Source organism: Chrysemys picta, chromosome 21 (genome assembly GCF_011386835.1).
Source record: "Chrysemys picta bellii isolate R12L10 chromosome 21, ASM1138683v2, whole genome shotgun sequence".
NCBI lineage: Eukaryota > Metazoa > Chordata > Testudines > Emydidae > Chrysemys > Chrysemys picta.
In genome coordinates, this window is record NC_088811.1 from 7,006,569 (window position 1) to 7,029,242 (window position 22,674).

Below are 22,674 nucleotides of genomic sequence, written 5' to 3' on the forward strand. Positions count from 1 at the left end.
TACAACATAGTAACATGTTCTCTTGCATAGTATTTTAAATGTATGCAGTAATACTACATAAAATCATAGTTATCTATGGGAATTTGCACAGTGAAAGATAGTACCTTTGCGTGTGTATATGTAAGCATAATACAGTAGAATGTTACCATTTCTCTTTTGGATCATGAAAATTAAATACAAAGGAGTCTACAGTACACTGACAAAGTCAAGGTCTCTGAGACAGTTTGCCACTCCTTAACTCGGGTGTGGCCAGCCTGAGGAGGAGCCAGAATTTACCAATGTACAGTGCCAAAGAGCCACAATAATATGTCAGCAGCCCTGCATGTGCTCCCCCGCCCCACTCCCAGCACCTCCTGCCCACCGGCAGCCCTGCTGATCAGCGCCTCCCCCTCTCTCCCCGCACCTCCCGATTAGCTGGGAAGGGCTGGAGTGGGGGCAGAGCCAGAGGTTGAGCAGTGAGCACTCCCCGGCACATTGGAAAGTTGGCGCCTGTAGCTCCAGCCCCGGAGTCGGTGCCTATACAAGGAGCTGCATGTTAACTCCTGAAGAGCCGCATGTGGCTCTGGAGCCACAGGTTGCCACCCCTGCCTTAACTAGTTTAAAGTTGTTGTGCAAGAGCAGTAGCCATTTAGGGAAGTGGGAAGAATAACTTTGACTTAAAACTTGTCAGTGAAGAAATCCTAATGAAAATGGATTTCTTATAGTTTAAGAATCTGATCCATTCATAATGTAACTATCTGTATAGTGACAGTCCTCAAAGGCCTCAGTTAGGATCAATACTTACATTGAGTATTGTATAAACTTGTAAAATGACATTTCCTGTAAGTATTTTGGGTCAGTCTAAGACAAGATGCAACAATTGAATCTAGCAAACAGTAGAAGGGAATGGGGGAGGGAGAATGAAGGTAACAGTAATAAAGTTCCATGGTTACATAGGTTAGTTGCACGCACAGCATCATGGTTCTGAACCATTTGATATTTAATTATATTTTTATAAAAAAAAGTTAGTCCCTGGGTTTGGTGATAGTATTGTTACAGCATAATGTGTTTCAGAATGTGAAACTGCAGTAGATTAATAGAGAATGTATATAAAGCAAACCGAATCCTACACTGAAAAATATTTCAGATTTATATTTCCTTTTATGAAGACCCATTATAGTAGTAGTGTTGCCAGAAAAGAATATAAATTGATGTAAATGAACAAAGTTATGTTCTACGGCTACATTCTTCAGGACAGAGAACTGTTTTTTAATTCATTATTGTAACCACATTGTAAATGGACCAGTACTGTGTAAATTATATCATCTCAGCATGGCAGTTTGAACATATGTTTATATTTATATACTAACTACAGGAATGAGTGATGGTGTGATAAGCCAGTGAAGGAAAGACTAAATTACCTGGGTAAAAGGCAGCGTGAAGCCTCCAATATGTAGGCATAATATAGGGGCTATAGCAACTGCAGTTATTGCCTTTTATCAGTTTGCATCACAGTCCAGTGTTCTTTGTTATTAGTTTGTAAGCCTTAAGTGAAAGCGATTTAACTCATTTACTGAACCTAGTCTGTTTCTAGGCCCACAGTACAGTGTGCTCAGACCAGGAGGAAGGGAATGCCCCTTGTAATCAAATTAAAAGAATCACTGGCAGGTTCCAAAGGCTGGGAAAGTCCATCTTCCATTGAGAACTAGAGAAATAAAATCTACCTTGAAGTAACACGAGACGGGACAATGAACAGATCTGAATACGGAATAGACTGGGTGCAACTTGTATAGTGCATTGTCCAAAATTGTAAATTAAGCATGTAGGGAATTACAAATGGAAACAGGGAAAGGAATTGGGATTAGTTTACAAGATAATATTTAGAAGCTTGCAGTATTATTCCAGTTCTTTACCTTGAGGATGCACAATTTATATGATTCAAATTCTCCTTTTCTGTCAATGCAGATACAAGGATTTTCTTTTATCAGCAAATCTTTTCAAATTTCCAAATTCATCATAATGAATTTATATACTACTTTATATAGAGAGTATCTCACTGAAAGTGCCTTCCTAAAAGGAAATGTATTTTTGAACTGTTTCAGTATAGAGTTCCATGCCTACTGTGTTTACACTGTTAATCTGTTGCATTTTCAGACTAATATTGTAACAACTCCTCAGTCTCTTGAAATTAGGATTTCTGTATTTGTAGCTGACTTCTGGTTTTATTCAGAATTTGTAGCTTTTGAGTGAGGATTTATGCATTACATATACATTCATACAAGTTCATTTTTAGGAAGTTGTGTATTGAGAATTCAGGTGGGGGTGTGAGGTATATTATTAATGGTGTAAACAGAATGAGAGTTGAAAGCTTATAACAGAAACTTCATTAGAGCCTTAAACCACAAATCCATGTAATATTGGGGGTGTAACCACATAAGAGAAACAGAAGTTCAACCAAGTACGGTTTACAATAAACAAGCTTCAGTCAGAGTTTCTATACCAATTGGGTAGTATCAATCAGCAACTGAACTAAATGAAGAGCATGCTTACCTTTTTGTCAAATAATTCCCTTTTTAGCTTACAAAAACGTTTTTAAATTTTGTTGGCATTTGATCGTTTCAAGCTAAACATTGATTTATTACATTTTATATTGATAGAATTTGATTTATTTGACAAATGTATTCAAAAAGGCAAACCTAGAAATTGAGCAAGTTGTCAACTTTCTGAAGATTTCAGAGGCAGAAACCAGTCAGCAATACGCTTTTAGATTGCAAATGCAGTTTTTAAGAGTAAAGTGCATGCCGGCTAAATGGGATCCAACTTCAGATTAAACTGAAAAAAATATTTAAAGAAATGCTGTTCATTATTCTACTTTTATTCATTATAATGTGTGTTAAACTTGCCCAGGAACTGAATGTTTACTTCTTTCCTAAATAATGTTATCATTCAATTGCAATAAAGCAGTTATTTTACACCCCTTTATATTACGTTCAATATTGGCCATTCGAGAGAAGAATCTCAGCAGTATTTTGAGTTTAAGGTTAAGTGAAATTCCCTTTTTAGAACACAGGGTCATATAAGGTTCCAGAATATTAACTTTACCTGCTTGGACCTAAGTTTTGTTTCTTCTGCTTTTAGATGTCACCAGCGTCTAAAACTGAATAAGGACTGCTGTGTCCTTTTTCAAGTGTTAGTGATTCATCAGTGCTGTCGAGCACTGCTGTCAGCTGTTAAACTGGTTCCTAGAAATAGAGAGTTCTATGTAGAGTGCTTAGAGAGCCTTCTGGTGGAAAATGCAATTGCCCCAATTCAGCAATGTACTTAACTTCGTGCCTAACGTTAAGCATATGAGTAGTCCCCCCAATTTCACTGAAACTATCTTTGTGCTTAAAGCTGGGCACATGCATGCCGAATCAGGGCCTATCTGTGTAAAGTTATTGCTAAACTAAGGCTATGTCTACACTTGCAGAGTTTTTGCACTGTCAGTGTCAATGGTGATAGTGAACCGGTGAAAGAAAAGCGCGCTGGTTTGTGTACTCACTCCCGCAGGCATCAGAGAGTGTTTACATTTGCAGCACTTCTATCCCTGATGAGAGAAGCGCACTGAGGGCAGCTATCCCACAGTGCAGCTCTCTCTATTTTGACGATAGGCCTTGTGGGAAGGGGGGGGGGGGTGATCGCGGGGCATCCTGGGTCCCTGCACAGCCTCCTCTCCCCAAACACTGATCAGGTCCAGTAGCTCAGCATTGCTCCAAGCAGGGAATCCTTTATTCCGTGGCGCAGGCAGTGTCACCTGGCCAAATGACAAGTGAGCACTTGCCAAGAAAACGGGAAGGGGAGTTTCAAAGTTCCTGGGGCTTTACAGGGGGAGGGGTGGATGTCTGTTTACCGGCATCAGCAGCAGAGCTGCTGGCCAGAGTGGTCACCTAGGCACTCTGGGATATCCTGTGGAGGTTAAAAGCTCAGTAAACAGGAAGAACATGTCTTCACTTGCACATCACCACAAAAGCATCACCAGTAAGATCTATATGCCTCTTGTGGAGGTGGTTTTCTTTTTGCGGTGAAACTTCTGAGTTTCACTGCAAAAAGGCATTGGTAAATGTAGACTCTCCCACTGTTTTTGTGCAAAAAAGGGACTTTCTGCTTTAAATGGCAAGTGTAGACGTGCCCTGAGTGTGGGTACAATCTCCTATCTAGGCTCATAACTTTAACTAGCATTAATGGAAATCATTTACATAAATCTTACATTCACCAATGGACCTCTTAATGCATTGGATTAGAATTAGGCATTTGCAGTAATCAACAGTGATCTGAGGTGTGCTAGTATTGTCTTGCTGTTGCTGTAGATGGTGTACTTGGAGTCATCTTAATATTTTCCATATAGTTATAAATAACTTTACTCTTACCTTGATACTGCAAGACTCTAAATCATCCTTTACTGTAAATGTTAGATTTTTTTTGTATTACTGAAGACTGGTGCTAGCTATTAAGTTATTTGATGATTCACTCACTAATCCAAACTTGTTTAATTGCTTAGCAGAAGAAGGCTGTGCTGAATAACTCAATTGGTGCTAGAAATCATTTTTCATACAGTTACCAGAAATGTGCTGAAACACTTTCAAATTACGTCAAAGTAGCACAACCATGTTGTGTAACCGACACACACAGATGTACTCTGGCAACTACTAATGCCATGTAAAGACTTCAGTTTTGAGAGAGGTGGTCTGACTGTTTAGTGAAGAGAGGCCTCTCAAAAATAAGTCAAAATGCATCAAAATTTCAAATCTTGGAGTAGGAAGCCTTGCCAATGAAAGGTTTCTATTCTTTCAGATGGGATGTAGACTTCTTCAAATGCAGCTTTTACCTTTTGAGAGAGGGTGGCTATGGTAAGTGTTGTGGTGAAAGCTGTGGCCAGTATGTCTGCACCTCCTGTGACTCATTTCAGCCAGTGGTATTGTGGTATGCAAACAAAACAAGATCAAGGAGAAAAAAGTGGAAGAAAATGACTTGACTATTGCAATTCTACTATTCTGCCCTAGGAGGGAGGGAGGGTGGAGAAAGAGGAAGAAGAAAAGGGTACGGTGCCAAAATCTTCTTACGCTATTATCTTATGGCAGTCGCATTGCGAAATCCCACTACTTGATGAAGTGATGGCTGTAGGGCAGCAATAGATGGGTGGAGGAGGGGAAGGAGAGGGATAAGGGAGCTCCATTTTACAAACCTGTTCTTTTTTCACAGGTACGGACTGGCTAACTCACACTATTCGTAGTCATTCCAGATACCATTTTACATCATGTAGTGTACAGAATTTATTAGTGAGCCTTATTTCCAGATCAGATTTTTAAATGGGGTCGGGATTTGTTCTTTTACTGAAACAATTCTCATAAGTGACAACCTATTTTCATGGACTTTAAAACATCTTTATTGGTTACTGTAGCTGCAGGAATGAAAGTTGATGTAAATCTGATGTTTACTTCAGACCAGTTTGTGTTCACAATTCTTGTATAACTGCATCTCAATTGTTTTGAAGTTAAGAAAATATTTAAATACTAGACAGCAGTATTCTTACATGAAAATTCAATTTTTATAATGGGAGATTGGTGTTAGCCCCCCATTAAGTTATTTATGTAATAAACACTGCCTTTCTGGGATTCCACAGGTAGAAACATACTGATGTGTTTCAGCTACAAAACAGATTTGGTGTGTTAGTTCAGATGCAGCAAAGTTTACAAAAACTGAACAGTTTGAATTTAATCATTAAAATTTCCATCTGTTGTGGTTCTCCTACTGTACTTCTTTGCCCAATAGGGGCAATAAAATGAAACTAATGTAAGTATGGAAAATGGCCTAGATATTAGCCGAGATATTAGCCTCTGTATCAAGGGTTGGGGAAGGGGAGAGAAATTAATCTTTTAAAAAATAGTAGTCTTCTCTTCACTGTGGGGAAATCATACACTCTTTCCACTTCCATCCATCCCAGCCGTCCTCCCATGGTCTAGCAGAAAGAAACTAACCAGGATCACCTCAGTTTCATATCACAGCTCCTGTCTCCACTGTGTGCAGAAACAGTAGAGCATTCAGAATTATTGGAGAGGGAAAAAGTATAGGAAGGTGAGAAGAGGGGAAGATGGAAAAAAACACGGTAAGACAAATACATTACTAAGGCAGCCTTCCTCCTATTTGTGGTGTGGCAGCACACGAGAGTTTAGGACAAAGCTTGGTCCTTCACAATCTGTGCCAAGAAGGTTTTGGAGCACTACAGAGACAGAGCACTCAGCCCCTGGGAATAGGATGTGCATAAACACTTAAAATTAAACAGTTGTATTTTATTTCTTGCAATTTGATCCTTGGAAAGCAAGGAAGTGAGATGCTGAAGGTCAGATGCTCACAGTACATGCTCACATCTTCTGCTCTGGATCTCAAGGCTTGATAACTTCGGTCTCTTCTTTTGTGTGTTGATAATTCAGTGAAGTTGCAAGTCTGGGTCTTTAGAAAGCAAGCCACACTCTTGAAATGCCTTTCCACAAATCACATCAGAATTAGAAAGCCAGATGTTTTTACCTCCTACGCAATACTGACCGACCACTTCGCTCAGATTCTCACACCCTCTGCTTTCTGACAGGCTAATGGACAAGTTCTTCTAAGTGCTGATACTCAACAAAACTTATCATTATTACAATTCTTTGTTTTCAAGTCGATGCTGGGCAGCTTGCTGAAGCCAAGGGTATTGGTGGCACTTAATATGTTAATAAAATAGCCAACCAAATAAACATAAATATGAGAAGTATGGTAGGCTTGAGCTTGGTGATATAGCATTATGGTTGGGAAGCCATACTGGGAGTAGCAGATATTTGCAGTGGGAGCTGATGTATCACAGTATATGTGAAGCCACAGACTGTGATCCTGCTTCTCCTAATCTTAACTCCACAAATATTCAATGGGATGTGTGTGCATACTCCTCCCCCCCCCCGCCGCCCCCCTTTTCCATAATGACCTAGTGAAAAGATATCTAAAAGTCAGCACCATGCAGTTGATTGTTTGTCTGGCCCTCAAAATCTCTCTTCTGTTGTAATTATTAAACTAATAGCTGCTGACAGGAATGGAATGGAAGACGTGCCTGGTTTGTTATGACTTTTTTGGCTACAAGTCAATAAAGTATCCATCAGACTCAGGCAAAATTTGAAAAGTAGTTTGTCCATAATCTGGCTGGAAAAACTTAGCCGATTCTGATGCTTGTACTTTCATTAAATTAAACAATAAACATTTGATGCTTTTTTTAAAAAATATTTGGTAGAAGAAAGGTTTATATCATTCTCAATTTGAAAAAAATTAGTGTTCTGTTTGAAATATTGAGTACTATCATTTCTGATACTGCTCCTTCCTCATGCTTTCAGACATCTTTCTGATCTGTAACAGTGAATGTTCTGCATTCGTACTTGTGCAATTCAGCATGGACTGATTTAAATGAAAGGAGGAAAGTAACTAAAAATAGTCCTAATCGCTGCACAGCTGACTTGCTTTGCTGAAATTGTATAGCCATCTCTTGGAAGCTGCATATGTGCGTTTTTAAACAGTAAATTGACATTTCAGGGAATCTTAGCCTTTGGGTTGTTAAGCATTGTATGCGTATCAATTTAATTGGAGAAGTTTTTAAAATGGTAGAATTCTTTCAGAAGACTGGTAATTTGGGTCAAGAAGTAGTGAGTCTGTAGAAATGAGTAAGATCTCTTATTTAATCACTTGCTTTATTAGATATTGAAATTGCCAAGTGCATTTCTTAAGTAGGTATCCTGAAAGCTGCGATAGAGGGACTTCAGTTAAAACAAGTGAGAACCAAGCATAAGAGGACCTGTCACTTATACATCAGAACCCAAATTCTGCAAACCTTTGTGTCTCTTAGCACATTTTTTCCTGGTTAGACAACCAGCTGTTTTGTTGGTGAGGCGGATGGGGCGAATGGAGTGGAATAAAATGGATAAAAACAAAACTGCCTTTCTTTGCAGCTAAAATAATGGATGGGGTTGTGGGTTTATTTTGTTGTTTGTTTTTTTTTTGCTGTCCCTCCTCATCTTTCCCCTTAATGATTGTCAATACACTGTACACGTTTGCTTTCTTGCTTAGTATATAAGGTTGTTAGCATCAATTAGCTACTACTAAAACTATAATTCGGTTATTTATTTACCTGCTGGTCATTTAATAAGATGTCAATTTATACTGTGTGCTGATTTTCCAAAAAAAATTCCCCCTCCCTGGTAACAGTCTCTTGAGTGACCTATGGGCCAAAAGGGGAGTCACGACAACAGCCAGAAAGATTGACTCAAAGGTTAGAAATGAAAAAACCTTCTAGCTCATCTTGTCGATCACCCTGCCAGTTCAGCATAGTTACCTACTGTCTGTATAAATAGGTATATCTCCCTATATTTATTTATCTCATAGAGCTGGAAGGGACCCTGAAAGGTCGAGTCCAGACCCCTGCCTTCACTAGCAGGACCAAGTACTGATTTTTGCCCCAGATCCCTAAGTGCGCCCCCCCCCCCCCCCCCCCGGATTGAACTCAGAACCCTGAGTTTAGCTGGCCAATGCTTAAACCACTTTGCGTAGTTTTAAATGCCCAAGCAGGGGTGTTTCCATCACTTTCTCTGGTAGCTTATTCCATAGCTTAATAGTTCGTGCTCTCAGGAAGATTTTTCTGATAATCAGCCCAAATATCCTTAAAAGGGTGTAGATACAGCGATGATGCAGTTACAGCTTTTGGTAGGGGAAAATACTTGAAGAAGCTGAAATTCATGGGCTCTTGGTATTATGTTTTTTTGCACAATTTTTACTTCCTGATTACATCAGTGTCTAGCAAGGGTGGGCTGGGAGTAGAACCTGGTAGTTTTGATTTATTACAGTGTATATAATTAATCTAGTATCCGAGGGGTAGCCATGTTAGTCTGGATCTGTAAAAAGCAACAAGGAGTCCTGTGGCACCTTATAGACTAACAGATGTATTGGAGCATAAGCTTTCATGGGTGAATACATGCATCTGACGAAGTGGGTATTCACCCACTTATGCTCCAGTACATCTGTTCGCCTATAAGGTGCCACAGGACTCCTTGTTGATAATTAATCCAGTAATCAAGGTCCTGTGTATGCTGTATCACATTAGAATCAAATTCTGTGGCAAGGGCCCTTAAATTCAGCAGCAATATTATTTACTCATTTCCTTGAAGTCTCTTCACTCCCTTCCTCCCCACTTCTATGAAACTCAGTGAAGGCTCACAGAATGTAAATTCAGTGATTTTAATTTGATGGGTTTTTTCCATTATGTTCTCCAGATTGCCCATTTCCATAGAACTTGGCTTCCGTGATGTCCAGACAGTCCAGCTCAAACCTCCCTTCTCCTCCCCCTCCCATCCAGTTGTGTGCCAGAGGAGGAGAGGGGTGTTTGTGCATGTGTATAAAAGTCTATTCTGGTATAAGATTACACTTTCAAAGATACAATATTGTGAAAATAAGACCTACAGGTGCACTAATATTTTTTAATAAAATATTAGGCTGGTATAAATTTATTTTCAGAATTTTAAATGAGAGGAATCTGTTCCTTTTGGGACTGATTCCAAAGCAATATCTCTTATCTGTGTTTAGTAGTGGTCCTGATAGGCTATCAAGTACATATAGATTGTACAATGTACTGCAACTGACTTGCCATGGTGGAATGTGAGAGCATCAAACCAAGGACTGGTGCCAAACTCAGGAGCTGGAGTTTGAAATGGAGATCTGGCTTCAGTGCCAAAATCAATAACTCAAACTGAAGGGGAGACTCCTACTTAGCTGTCAGAAATAGCACACTGAATCTCACGCATTAGTCCCAGGTAGTCTGAGAGAGGATGCTATATAGATGCAGATATATATTATAGTTATTAAATGGGCTCTGTGAAAGGAACTTACAGCTTTACAGGTTCCACTTTGAAGGCCTTTGTTATAAGATGTTGGGACTCTGTAGCGAAGTTATTTCTTTCCATTAAACCCAACCCTTTATTAAAGGGTGGGAAATGAGGACAAATTTCACTTTCTTAGGTTACATTCTTCCCATAATGGATGTACTATGAAAAAATCCTTTGTGGTGGCTTAGATAGCATCAGTGTTTCAGGTGCACAGCTGAAGTCTATAGGAGAACTGTTGTTACTTTTGAATATTGCCTCTTGCATAGAAACTGATTTTTTGGATTGCAAAAAATGGAGTGTTCTGACATTTTAGTACATTAGAACTACACATTATCAGCTGTATTGGTGATAATCAGTCTTGTGGCTAAGGCCTTGTCTGTACTTGCTGGGTTTTTGCATGTACACAGATGTCTAAGTGCAAATGCCTAGTGTAGTCCTGATTTGTACCAGTACAGCAGTTTTGAGTCCCTTTATTAAGTCTTTTGCAACCACTCATATCAGGAACATCAAGATGAACTTTTTCAGGCTCAAAGCTTTAATTTTACTTTCCTTGGGAGATACAGGTGAGGAGATTGTTCTAAGTTTTATGTTGTTTTTGTTGTTGGTTTATGGATGGGTGCGGAATGTTTGAAAATAAAGGTTTGTCTTATTAACCATGTCTCTTTTTTTCATGGTTTCTGTGCTCATCAATAAAGCTTCCCCCTTCTGTTTTCAGTCTCTCATTGTGCTTATGCTGCATATTAGGGTTACACCTGTACAGATGCAAAATTTGAGAGACAGCAGGAAATATAGTCTCTGATTATGTAACAGTTTTGGGTTCTTCCTGCAAACTTTTCACTCTGTGGTTGAACAGACAACTCTTGGCATGAGGATATTAGAGAAACAGAGTTAAATAAAACCCACATAATTTCAGCTTTGTTAGAACACAATGGAAAAGCTTGAGATTGAAAAAGAATACAATCCAATTTGTTTTGTTTTGATATCAGACGAAGGAGACACTGCTCACAACTTCACACTTTCTGGCTGTCACTTTTTTGAAACATAACTAAAGTTATTTAAATGAAGTGTAGGATATGTATTGTGTACCAAAACTTACCTGAAACTGCAAATGTATAATTTTTTTATCTTAAATTTGCTTAGAAGGTTGGATTCAGAGTTGATAGGTCTCTAAGAATTTTTTTTTCCAAGTCCAGTGCATTGCTGTTCAGCACCTAGACATGTAGGTTTTAAATTTGGACAATCTAATTATAAATCCCTTTTTGTGTCTTTCAGCAAACGAGGATTCAGTGTTCGATCCTTTGGAACAGGGACTCATGTGAAACTGCCAGGACCAGCACCAGACAAGCCGAATGTTTATGATTTCAAAACAACATATGATCAGATGTACAATGATCTGCTTAGGAAAGACAAAGAACTGTATCCCCGTGGAATGACCTTTTTAAAAAACCCAATATGGTTCATCTTTGAAAGGTGTAATTCATTATTTTGCATAAGGAATACACAGCTGCTTGACTGGCAAGAGCTTTGTTTTAAGGTTCTAGGCAGGTGTTTCACATTATTTTAGGATCTCTAACACTCCCCTTGTAACTTGCTGTTGAGTTATAATGCATGCATTCAAAATCCTCTTGTATAGTAAATTAACATACTTAGTTCTTGAACAGAACTATGAATATTTTACACCTTTATCCATGAACTGCACTGCATTGTGGGCTATGTTTTCCCAGTGCAGAGCCCTTTCCTGGCATGCTAAGAACGGCCACCAAAAGAATTAAAATCAAATTTAGCTCAGTCAAGCAAACAGGTAAGGTTTAGAGTAAACTAATGGCCTAAGGGGAGAGAACATAATCCATAAAATACTTTCTCTTCTCATCAAGAAGCTAATTGTTAATTTCTGGTTTTGGCTGTACATCAAAAACATATTCCTTAAGTATATTTCCAAGAATGGGCACAGAAAGCCCAATTAAATGTGAGGTTTACTCCCAAAGACCAGAGATGACAAGGGTCAGGCACACTACCTTTCTTCACATCAGCCATGAGCATGCAGTATTTTAGGACATTTAAATATAAAGTATAGAACAAAAACAAAAAAAACCCAAACACCTCTTTAGTTTGCAAGATCAGGGCACTTGTTAGGGTTTTGTTCTCTTTACGCAGGATCTGATTTTTAATATTAAAAATATAATTTGGTGAGAAAGGGAAAACTAAATTTATGTAGGTTTTGCTTATTAATTTCTAACAGTAGATTGAGGCCCTTGTTACAAAATGTGATGCCTCTGAAGTGAGAGTTTGGATAACAAGGTATAATATGGCAGTCTGTCCCATTCTTTATTGTTGCGTGACCTAGATTTTTAACTTCTGGGGAGCTGCGTAAAAGTAATGCTGGATCAAATTAGTAAAATCTTTCTAATGTTAGATTTGATATCTATTTTCTATAGCTATCTGGAAATGGCAGCTAAAATGTTATCGTTTAAATATTTTAATATATTACAAAGCGTCACTATTATAACTAAAGTTTATTTTTGTATGGCTGAAAAAATTCAGGTTTTTTTTTTTTTTTTTTTTTTAACGGCTGAGAACAGGCAAACAGGCACTAGATGAGGATTAGAAAATGGGGGATACAGTGAAACCTATTTTAAGTGGCCACCCAAGGAATCAACAAATTCAGTAGCCCAGTAGAAGAGATGGGCTTTCAATTATTGATTCAACAAAATTGTGTACTGCAAGACTTGAGTAGACTTTTAAAATGATTGTGTAAGACATGGAGGAGGTCCTTGGTGCAGGTTTCACTGTGGCTTGATTTGAGTCAGCAGGTTTTTAGTTGTGTATTTGCTGACTAGAAAACATTAAATTTGAGCTCCATAAGACCCCAGTAGTGGTGGTTTCTTTTGTGTTGAGTTTTCTGAATGTACTCAGCTAAGATGAGCAGCTCCATAAAGCTGTACAGTACAATTAAATTTGATGCTATGTTGGAAATTTCCTTCCACATGGTTTTCCCCATAACTGATATCCATATTATGCAAGGACATTAGGGAACCCAATTTCTGATGAAAAGACTGAGTAGCAGTATCTCTTAAACTTGAAATTTAGGGCATCCATTGAATGTACATAATTTAATTTTGTATAATCACATCTTTGATGAAGAAAAGGGATATTTCCCAGCCAATCCATCCTCTAATTGAGATGGTGCACATCTCAATGCAAACACTCTCCCTCCCCTCCCCCCCCTTTCAAATGGAGGACTGTTTGGATTGTGCAGTCTTCATTTCCTCACGCACTTAAGAATTTGCAGTGACTACCACTTTGCCTATTCTGTTGTATTGGGAACGTAGCACTATTTGTAGATACACCTCTACCCTGATATAACGCTGTCCTCGGGAGCCAAAAAATTTTACTGCATAATAGGTGAAACCGTGTTAAATCGAACTTGCTTTGAGCCGCCGGAGTGGGCAGCCCCACCCCCACTGGAGCTCTGCTTTACTGCGTTCTATCCGAATTCATATTATATCGGGTCGCGTTATATCTGGGTAGAGGTGTACAAATTTAATTAAAAAATTAAAACACATCTGGTCCTCTATCCAGTATCTTCTCTGGAGTTGCCTTTTGGGCTCTGCTCCACATTAGAGGTGGAGTGGTTATGCTCTGAGCCACAGATATTTATGCAGAGTGACACTGAGCACTCCTTTCTGTTTTGATTTTTCCCATTCAAGAAAAAGCCCAGTTTGGGGTGGGGAAGGAGTTATGTTTGTATATTTTTATGCCCTCAAATGTTGCAAATTCAAGTTCTTTGAAACAGATATACTTTTTCAGTACAAAAGGCAGCTCAACTTCCAGACTCGGGGTGAGTGGGTAAGTTCTTTCCTAAATTCGTGAAAACCAGAGACCCCTCTTGTTCCTGCCTGGGAGCCAAGGAGCAGCTATCTTTGGGACCAGGGCATTGTGGGACTCAATTAGGGCAGCTGATTACTCTTTGGTGAAGGGGGGGGGGGTGAAGAGGTGTTTTGTCTTAGGGTGGGAGGGAACTGCTTTTCCTTTGGTGTCTCAAAGGGGAAGTGGGAGAAAGAACGGGTCCGAATTCCTTGGCTTGTCCTTATGCTTCCCAAATCCTGCTTTCTTCAGTTAAGTGGGGAGAGCTGCCACCTTCAGCCTTTCCGCATTGTCTGAAACAGCAGTTCTTAGTGACAAGGGCCAGTTCGTGCATCTCATTACCTCAGAATGGGAATATAGGTCCAATGCAGCACTGTTTGCTCCTGTGTTTAGGAGTGACTTCGTGCTCGAGTTCTGTAGGCCAGTGGGGAGACTAGGTGCACTGTTGACACTTGATATTCAGTAAGAGGTTTTGGCTAAACTACTCCAGCCCATCATCTGCTAGCCAGTCAACGAATTGATAAGTGCTTCGGAAAGCAGCCGTCCCAACTGGGGCCTGAAGTTCTTCGATGGTGTGGACATCAGTCAGCTGAGGTAAAAAGCGGCTTAGAATTGCAAGGTGTGTGAAAACTCTTTTCTCTATCAGTGGTGGGCAGGAGGGAAGAAGAACAAGATAGACTCCACACTCTACAAAAATAAAAAGCATCTGGATTGCACTAATCTCATAGTGGGGTGTGTGTGTATATATAGTGCAAATTCTCAAGTGTTATGGCTGTAGGTTATAAACCTTTCCATATTTAATCTTCCACATTAAATGAGGACATATTTACAAATGTAGGTACTTCTCTGTGTTGTAGCTAGAAGAATGAGAAATACTTTTAAAAGAGTAGCTTGTTAAAAAGGCATGCTGTCAGTTTAGAAGGGGTGGGGATGCAGAAGTAATGAAGCTAGGCTCTGCAGAGCCATATATGTAGTAGGAGATTGACTTCCATTTTAATTTTAAAATACTGTAAACACTTAAAATGAAATAAACATAGTTGTCAGACTAAGTAATCAGTGCTGCAGTTACTATGTAGGAGAGATGCATCCATTTAAATTCCCTCAGCATTATTGGGAGACTAGTAGCAACATTTTCAATAGTATTGAAGTCCCTTAGTTGCCCAAGTCCTGTTTTCAAAAGGCTGTAGTGTAGACATAGCATACGCTAGCATAATTTGTCGCTCAGGGGTGTGAAAAACCCTCCTGCTGAGTGTTATAAGTTGCACCGAGACAAGTGCTTGTGTGCATAGCACGTCTGGGAGAGCTTCTCCCTCCGACATAACTTCTGCCACTTGTAGAGGTGGTTTTATTATGCCAACAGGAGAGCTCTCACGTCGGCATAGAGCATCTTCACCAGACGCGCAGCAGCGCTGTACTTATAGACTCTGTCTTAGGCTCAGAAGTGCCCAAGTCACCTTTGAAAATAAGACTTTAGATGCTTTTGAAAATTATGCTCTAGACCCTGTTAAAGGTCAGGGTACAGAGTCAGTTAAGTAGAATAAATATGAAACAAGCTGACACATAGAAAATAGTAATCTGAAAAATACTTTACCCAAAAAGAGTACATGACAGGAAGCAGAAATATTGGTACCAGTACCTGTGTGCCAAATACACTTGTTCTGTAGCCCATTCTGTTACTAAAATATAGCTCTAAACTTTTATGTACCCCCTTTTACTACTAAGAAACCATCTGTGTGGGGTAGAGAAACCCACTTGTGGAGTCAGTTTTGCAACTGCTACTGCAGATACCAGCAGTTACCTAGAAACAGATCTTTAGTTATTGAGCATGTCAATTTCAGCCATACTGCCTTTTGTCAAATCCCTCAAGTAGGGTCATGCTTCTGCAGGCCTTGAGGCCTACTCCTGATGGAATTTAGTGGGCATTTTCTCATTTGCTTCAATAGTAGGACCAAGCTCGTAGTTGGGAGCCTTTCAAAGAAAACCCAAGTGATGCGGCCAATATTGGTGATCAATAGGTGGCATTCTTTCCTCTGAGTCCATATTAAAAAGTGAATGGGAATATTTAATTTAAAAACAAATGAGATCCCAAATTCTTAGCAGAAATTCATCTGCAAATACATGTTAAAATTATCTGTTGGTTTATTTGTAATTTAAATCTACTCCTGTTTCATTAAGCTTTGGGATCTAAACCATGAAAAATCATTTCAGTTAAAACCAATGCCTCATATGGTGTTAAGTTTGAAAAATGTCCTGCTGGGGATGTCATTTTAATTTAATCTTTTAGATGAAAAGTAGAATCAAGGTCCTCCTGACAACTTGTAGTCACTGAAGAACTCAGAGCTCTTTCTTCTCCACCCTCCAAGAGAAGTGTTATTGTCACTAGCCTGGCCAAAATCCAACTTTATTAATTACGTTCTGCCTACCTAAATTCTCCTTGAAGTTTTCTAGTGGATGTAGTACAGTGGTTCTCAAACTTTGTATTGGTGACCCCTTTCAGACAGCAACACTCCCCCTTATAAATTAAAAACATTTTTTTTATAGTTAACACTATTTTAAATGCTAAATTTATAACCTTATTGTTTAAAATGAATTTACCTTTTCTCACCACTTTTAAATTGACTAAGCAGAAGTTTTTAATATTTACTAGTTAATAGTGGGAGGAAGCAAAAAGAAACTTTGTCAATATTACTTTTCCCAGCAGACTCGGCACCCTGTTGCTTTTACTTCTGCACTGCTGCTGTTGGCAGGTGCCGCCCCAGAGCTGGGCGGCTGGAGAGTAGGGGCTGCTGACAGGACACCCAGCTCTGAAGGCAGTGCCACTGCTAGCAGCAGCGCAGAACTGCAGAAGTAAGGGTGGCAATGCCATATCATGCCACCTTACTTCTGTGTAACGTTTGACCTTTCTGCTGGGAAGGGTGGCTTCGGGGGTGAGCCTTAGCCCTGTCAAATTTTGAGATGGCTATAGCTCTTCATCTGCTGAACAATCAAGACCTCTAATGTTGTCTCAGTGTCACCTTTTTAGTCTCAAGACAACGAACATACATGCACGGTACTATAATCCCCAGAGTCCAGTTTCCTTAGGGTGGTGATAAACAAAATATATATTTGTATTAGGAACAACGATCGAGGCATTATACATTTTACAATATTTTTTTGGAGTAAATACACTACATTGCGAAAGGAAGATGTGTAATTTTCTAAAACACTAGATTTAAATTATAATATATTCTAGCAGTTGGTCTTTGTTTTGTGCATGTACTTGTGACCCCCTGAGGGGTTGCCACCCCCAGTTTGAGAACCCCTGATGTAGTACCGCTTCCTTTCCTAAACTACTGTTGCGATGTGGTGGTAAACAGTTGCCTTCTACCTCAGAGCTGGTGGGTGAAATTTTTACGTATTAATTTGTAAATTGCTTTGGGATCCATCTAGATAAAACATGGGATGTAAATTTATTATCAAACTAATTTCAGCTACGTTAAACACAAAAAATAAAAGTTTGCTAATTAGAAAAGATTAACATCAGTATTGTGAAGCTCTTTCCCCCAGATCTTTAAAAGGGAATTACAGTTGGGGGAAAGCTTGCTAAAACCAAACGTTTTTGAAAATAGCTTTTGATTAAAGTTGATGTCTTGGCAAAACAATGGCAAAATGCTCCATGTTGCAGAATAGTGCCATTTTTGCCATCAGAAATACGGAGCTGACTAAGGCCTTGGCTCCTTTGGGCATTTGCCCTGATTTTAGCCATCCTTGTAGCTGTATTGTTGCAACCCCTAGTGAAGATAGGCAAAGCTGTTGTTTGCACCAGTGGTGCTAACCATGGTTACCAGCAGGGACAAGTTCTGCCAGTGCAAATAGCTACTTTGTCTACTGTAGGGGTTTTCACTGAGCAGATATACCTGTGGCTGGTCACTGCTGATTGTAACCAGGGCACATCTCCAAAGTTGATATGGCAGCCTGAGAAGCTGCATGCGAAGTGCCTCTGATGTTCCAGTGAAGTGGTGAGTAGCTGACTCATTCCTGGTTGGTTGACAGTGGGAGATCCTGAATAGGGGTCACTCTGGAGATCATTGAGGAGACTAACTGCCATCTCCAAGGTGTAGTGCAGTTCAAGACCCATTGATGTTGCTAGAGGAGAGAAAAGCACATCTCAGTGGGAATAATGGGTTAATATTTTTGTTAGAGGCTCATTCCTTTCTCTCCCCTCCAGTAATATCCACTGGATTACTGCATCCCTATAGCTGGGGTAATTCCCACCCCACAACCCCAGGAAATGTGTTTACAGGTCTCCTTCATCTCTGTTGCTCATGAGGCTTGGCCATCTTCAGGATAGGTTGGAATGATTACTTTTGCCCCTTTTTATAGCTGTGTGAACAAGGTTGTAGGTTTATTCCGAAGTACATAATGATTAGCCTTTTAAAAAGACAGTGACACTGCAGAAAAATAGACCCCACACATGCAAGAAGTCAAGGACTAAGTTTCCAAAAGCCAGACATCAACTGGCTCATCAGGTTAGTCTCTGTGCACAGCCCTCTGTGTTCCAAAGCACAATAGGACCAAATTCTGCAGCAGTAACTCCTAAATTCTGTGGCAGTGTTAATTTATTCTGATGTCATGAGATGCCTTCATTCCCATTCCATCCACGCATACATCCATGGGTTGTAGGTGAAAACATTTGTTGATTTATTTCCAAAGATGGGGTTTCTGTTATGGTCTCTAAGCAGCTAGCTCCACTCCTTGAGCTTGGGCTGTTGCCCCGCTGACCAGCCTGTTCATCTGGCTTCCCTGCTCCTTGGCTGTAAACTGCACTCCAGCTCTGGGTCTTCAACACCTGGGACTGACAGGAAAGAGGAAGTATAGAGACCGCCAGAAGTTCTATTTAATGCAGGGAGTAACTTCCCTAGTCTTAAAAACGAGTCCAGTGGCACCTTAAAGACTAACAGATTTATTTGGGCATAAGCTTTCATGGGTAAAAAACCCACGCATCTGAAGAAATGGGTTTTTTTACCCACAAAAGCTTATGCCCAAATAAATGTTAGTCTTTAAGGTGCCACCGGACTCCTTGTTGTTTTTGTGGATACAGACTAACACGCCTACCCCCGATACTTGGTTCCCTAGTCTTAGTAATCAAAAAGGATGCTTGAAGCCAAGTGTATGTAAGTTTGAAACATACAGATTCTTTTCGGGAGACAAGAAAATGGTGAAAATCTAGGAGAGTGGAATTGAGCTCTGCTCCATAAAATCTAGACCTGTTTAGCCGGATCACCATTATAAAACTTTGTTTTATTCTTACCGGGGAGTTGAACTAGGATTTATTTTGGTTTGGTTAAGTTGCTTTCAGCGTGTTAGGGTTCAATTCGGGTTCAAGCCATCAAAAAAATAAATGGGCCAGTAGTAACCAGTTAAAATCAAATTTAGGCCTTAATAGAAGAGTTAACTTAAAATTGAAACTTTTTGGTTATTTTTACTGTTTATTTCTCAACTTTAACGTCATGTGAGTTTTCCTAGTATTTTCTGTTAAATAAACATGATTATTTCTTACGAACAACTTGAGCAAACTAAAATAACATCTGATATTTGATCTCCTATTGGACCTATACAGTTAAAGGATAAATTTGAGTTTGGGGTACCTGGAAGCAGGAACTGCCTTAGGGGTTGGGGATAGGTGGGAGGGCCTGTCTAAAGGGGAAAAGGGTTGAGGGGCCATTACCATTTTCCTTTGGCTTGAAGAGTTATTAACTTCTGGGACCAGGGAGAATTCTACCCCATCTCTCCCCAGTGAAGAGTCTCAGGGATGGTTTGTCCTTCTCTGGGAACTCGTGGTATGTAGATAGCTCCTAAGCGTCCTCTCTCCCTTCTTTCTTGTAGCCTGGCCGCTTTCTATTCTCATTATACTGGAGCAGGCCTTTCTGGTAGCATTCACATGCCTATCTTACTTTATACAATAGTCTTTTAAAATATTGATCTTAAAAAATGCTCAACCTCTATTTTTACTGGCAACTCAATTTTTTTTCAGGTTTAGTAGGTAGGACAATATTATGGTTCAGGTTTGGTTCTGCTCCGAGTAAAAATTGGAATTCAATATGACTCCCTGGTTCTTACTAATCTTTGTTGCAAACAAACAAACCTGGACAAATGGCAGTTGTTGCTTATGTCGTGTGGACAGACCAACTTGCTGCCAAATATAGCCTTGTGGTTTTCCCACATAGCAGACCCTTACCCCTGGTTTACTCCCCTTTCTTTCACCTTCCCAAGAAGACTTGTTCCTCTTCACTGGTGAGATGCAACATGATAAAGCTCAGCGAAGAATAGGGTGAAGTACTAAGTGTTGGAGCAGGTCTATGTGCCTCTGTTGAAGGGCCATTCTGATCATCCCAGAGTTTGGGGCTAGAAATTTGAAGCATGTGTCGGCATGGAACATTAGAGCTGCGTGAATAACCAAAAAATTATGGGGGGAAATAATTTTGAGTTGTCTGAAAATGAAAATTGTTCAGCGAACCAAAAGTCAAATATTTTGCTTTGGGCTGAACAAAATATTTCACTTGAAACAAAATACTTGTTTGAATTTTGAGATCTTTTAAAATGTGTTTCAAATAAAATTGAAACAAACTCAAAACAAAAAGTTGTTTAGAATCAAAACCCCTTATTTCAAAAATGTCCAAATGAAACATCTTGATTTTTTTTTCTTCAATTTTTTTTGACTGAAATATTTTGGTGAACTCGCAATGTTTCAATTGACCCAAATCTGCATTTATTTATTTTTTGTGGGAGGAGGGTTTGTTTGGTTTTTTTAACATTTACCCAGCTCTAATGCACATAGTCTCCATAGGATCCAGATGAGCAGAGGTGGACTTAATTTCTTTTCCTGAGCATGGTGGTAGGCTCAGAAGCGATGTGTTATTGCAGCAGATGTGACCTACATTGAGAACTGTCTGTCCTGGAAGCTGTCACTACTTGTCTCCCTAAATTCTTCAGTTTTGCTTGGGAAGGTGTCTCCAGTCATTGCTCTCAGGGGTTCTCCCACTGCTCCTCTCTCCCATGATTGGTCCAGAGGCAAATATTGAGAGGAAGCTTTCTACAGCTTCCCAACCCAGCCACTCTGGTATAGACTCTGTGGGGTGTAGTTGACTAGCTCTTCCTCAAGAGAAAAGGCATCACTGAAAGCTCTTCTCGTACTCAGCCCTTTCAGAGAGCATGTCCAGAAAGAGGTCAGTATAACTCCAGAGAACACTTGCTAACCATCTGCAGGAATGATCACTGTGATGAAGTAAGGAGACATTCTCCTGTTCTGAGAAAGGAGATGAGCAGACTGCTTTGGCTTTGAAGTCCTGGAGCCAGCAATTGCTCAGAGCAGGCTTTTTTTCCTTGAAGAATGTCCAGATTTCCTATCTGGGGGTTTCAAGGGTTCAACTTCTTGGGGGAAATGTCCTTTGACAAATCTAGTTCCTTGGGTACTTGCTCTGATCCTTTTATGGCATAGTGGTGTGTGTGGCTTCCCCCCCCCCCCCCTCACACCAGAGCCACTGGTTTAGGGATTGGAAGAGTGTAATCTGTATGCCAGGCAGCCTTTCTCTATTGTGGTAGGAAGGACTGTCCAACCTCAGAAGGAGTTGCCCTAAGCTTGAGATATTGCAGAGCAGTTCTTTGTCAGTATATCATAGGGAATGTGGTCTAGACAAGAATGAGAGCTGGAGGTCCATTTTGAAACAATGTAGTCCAACATCCCTCCCCATTCAATTTTCAAGCCATTCTCTGATTAGTCTTAATCTGCTCGGAAAACTCAGATGTTGTTAACCACCACCAGGAAAGAACCAGGATCACATCTTTAGCTCAGAAGACATAAAACCAAAGGAATTGCCATACTGGATGAGACTGGTACTGAAGTAAGGCTTCCTGGTCTATTTCCCAGGACCCACACCTACCACCTTTCTAAAACTATGGATGTTTGCTACCCTTCTGTTTAGTTAGTCGCTGATTTAACTGAGTTCCTATTTTTGTTGTAGCCCAGCTATTTCATTCCTTCAGAACTGTTAGATACCTTATGGATATAATCCAGTCCTGGGGACTTGTTGCTCTTGAGGTTTTTCTCCAGTATGGTCTCCTTTTGGTATGGGTCCGGGTATCCCTAACCCCCTATGTGGGGAAGAGTGATGCACAGAAATAATTTAGTTTCTCTACAGTATTCTAGTTCTCCTTAATTGGTTCTTTTACTCCTTGGTAGCTCATCAGACAAACCTGTTCTCTTGCAAGCTTCCAGCTTTTGACTTGTTTAAGGAATTTATTTTGTTTTCATGTCTTTCAGCTATTTGCTCTTTAGAGTCCTCCTCAGTTCTTAGATTTTATTTTTCCTTTTTGTTGGCTTCACTACAGTTAGTACAGTTTCCTTCAGAAAATGGTACTGTGTGCAGCTCAAATAACCTCTTGAATCTGGCCATAGAACCATATTGTGCAACCCTCTCTCAGCTTCCTTTTTTGCTTAGAGGTATAAATGCCTTCTAGGAGTTTGATATGCTTTCAGCAGCTCCATGCTGAGTTTTGACTAGGATCACGTGATTAGCGTCATCTTCCTTTTTGTACCTCTTTCTAGAGCTAAGTGTTACAGTGCTACTTTTTGGGACAATTCCTCCTCTGAGGATGTTGACCTTTATTTGTATTGTGGTCACTGTTACTTAGTAGCCTCTCTAGAGTTGCTTGTTGAATCAATTCCTATTCAAGGAGAGCCTTCCATCTTGTGTGCTCTAGAAACTAGTTCTTCCAAGAAGCAATCCTTTAAGGAGTTAGAATAAAGTTTAGAGAAAAATTCCCATCGTGGCAATTGATTTGTGACAATTGACCAAAGTTGGTTACTACTGTTTTGTTAAATTTAGTTGCTCCTTTAACGTCTGTCAGTAGTGTGCAGTCAATG

General features: G+C 39.8%; 1 protein-coding gene across 1 annotated transcript in view; it reads left to right on the forward strand.

Moving 5' to 3' along the window:
• Positions 1–22,674, forward strand: part of SSU72 (SSU72 homolog, RNA polymerase II CTD phosphatase) — a 60,829-nt gene that overhangs the window by 4,661 nt on the left and 33,494 nt on the right. Inside the window, exon 2 of the mRNA XM_005292923.5 lies at positions 11,181–11,324. Within this exon, the coding sequence (XP_005292980.1) occupies positions 11,181–11,324 (144 nt within the window). The remainder of the gene's footprint in view (positions 1–11,180; positions 11,325–22,674) is intronic.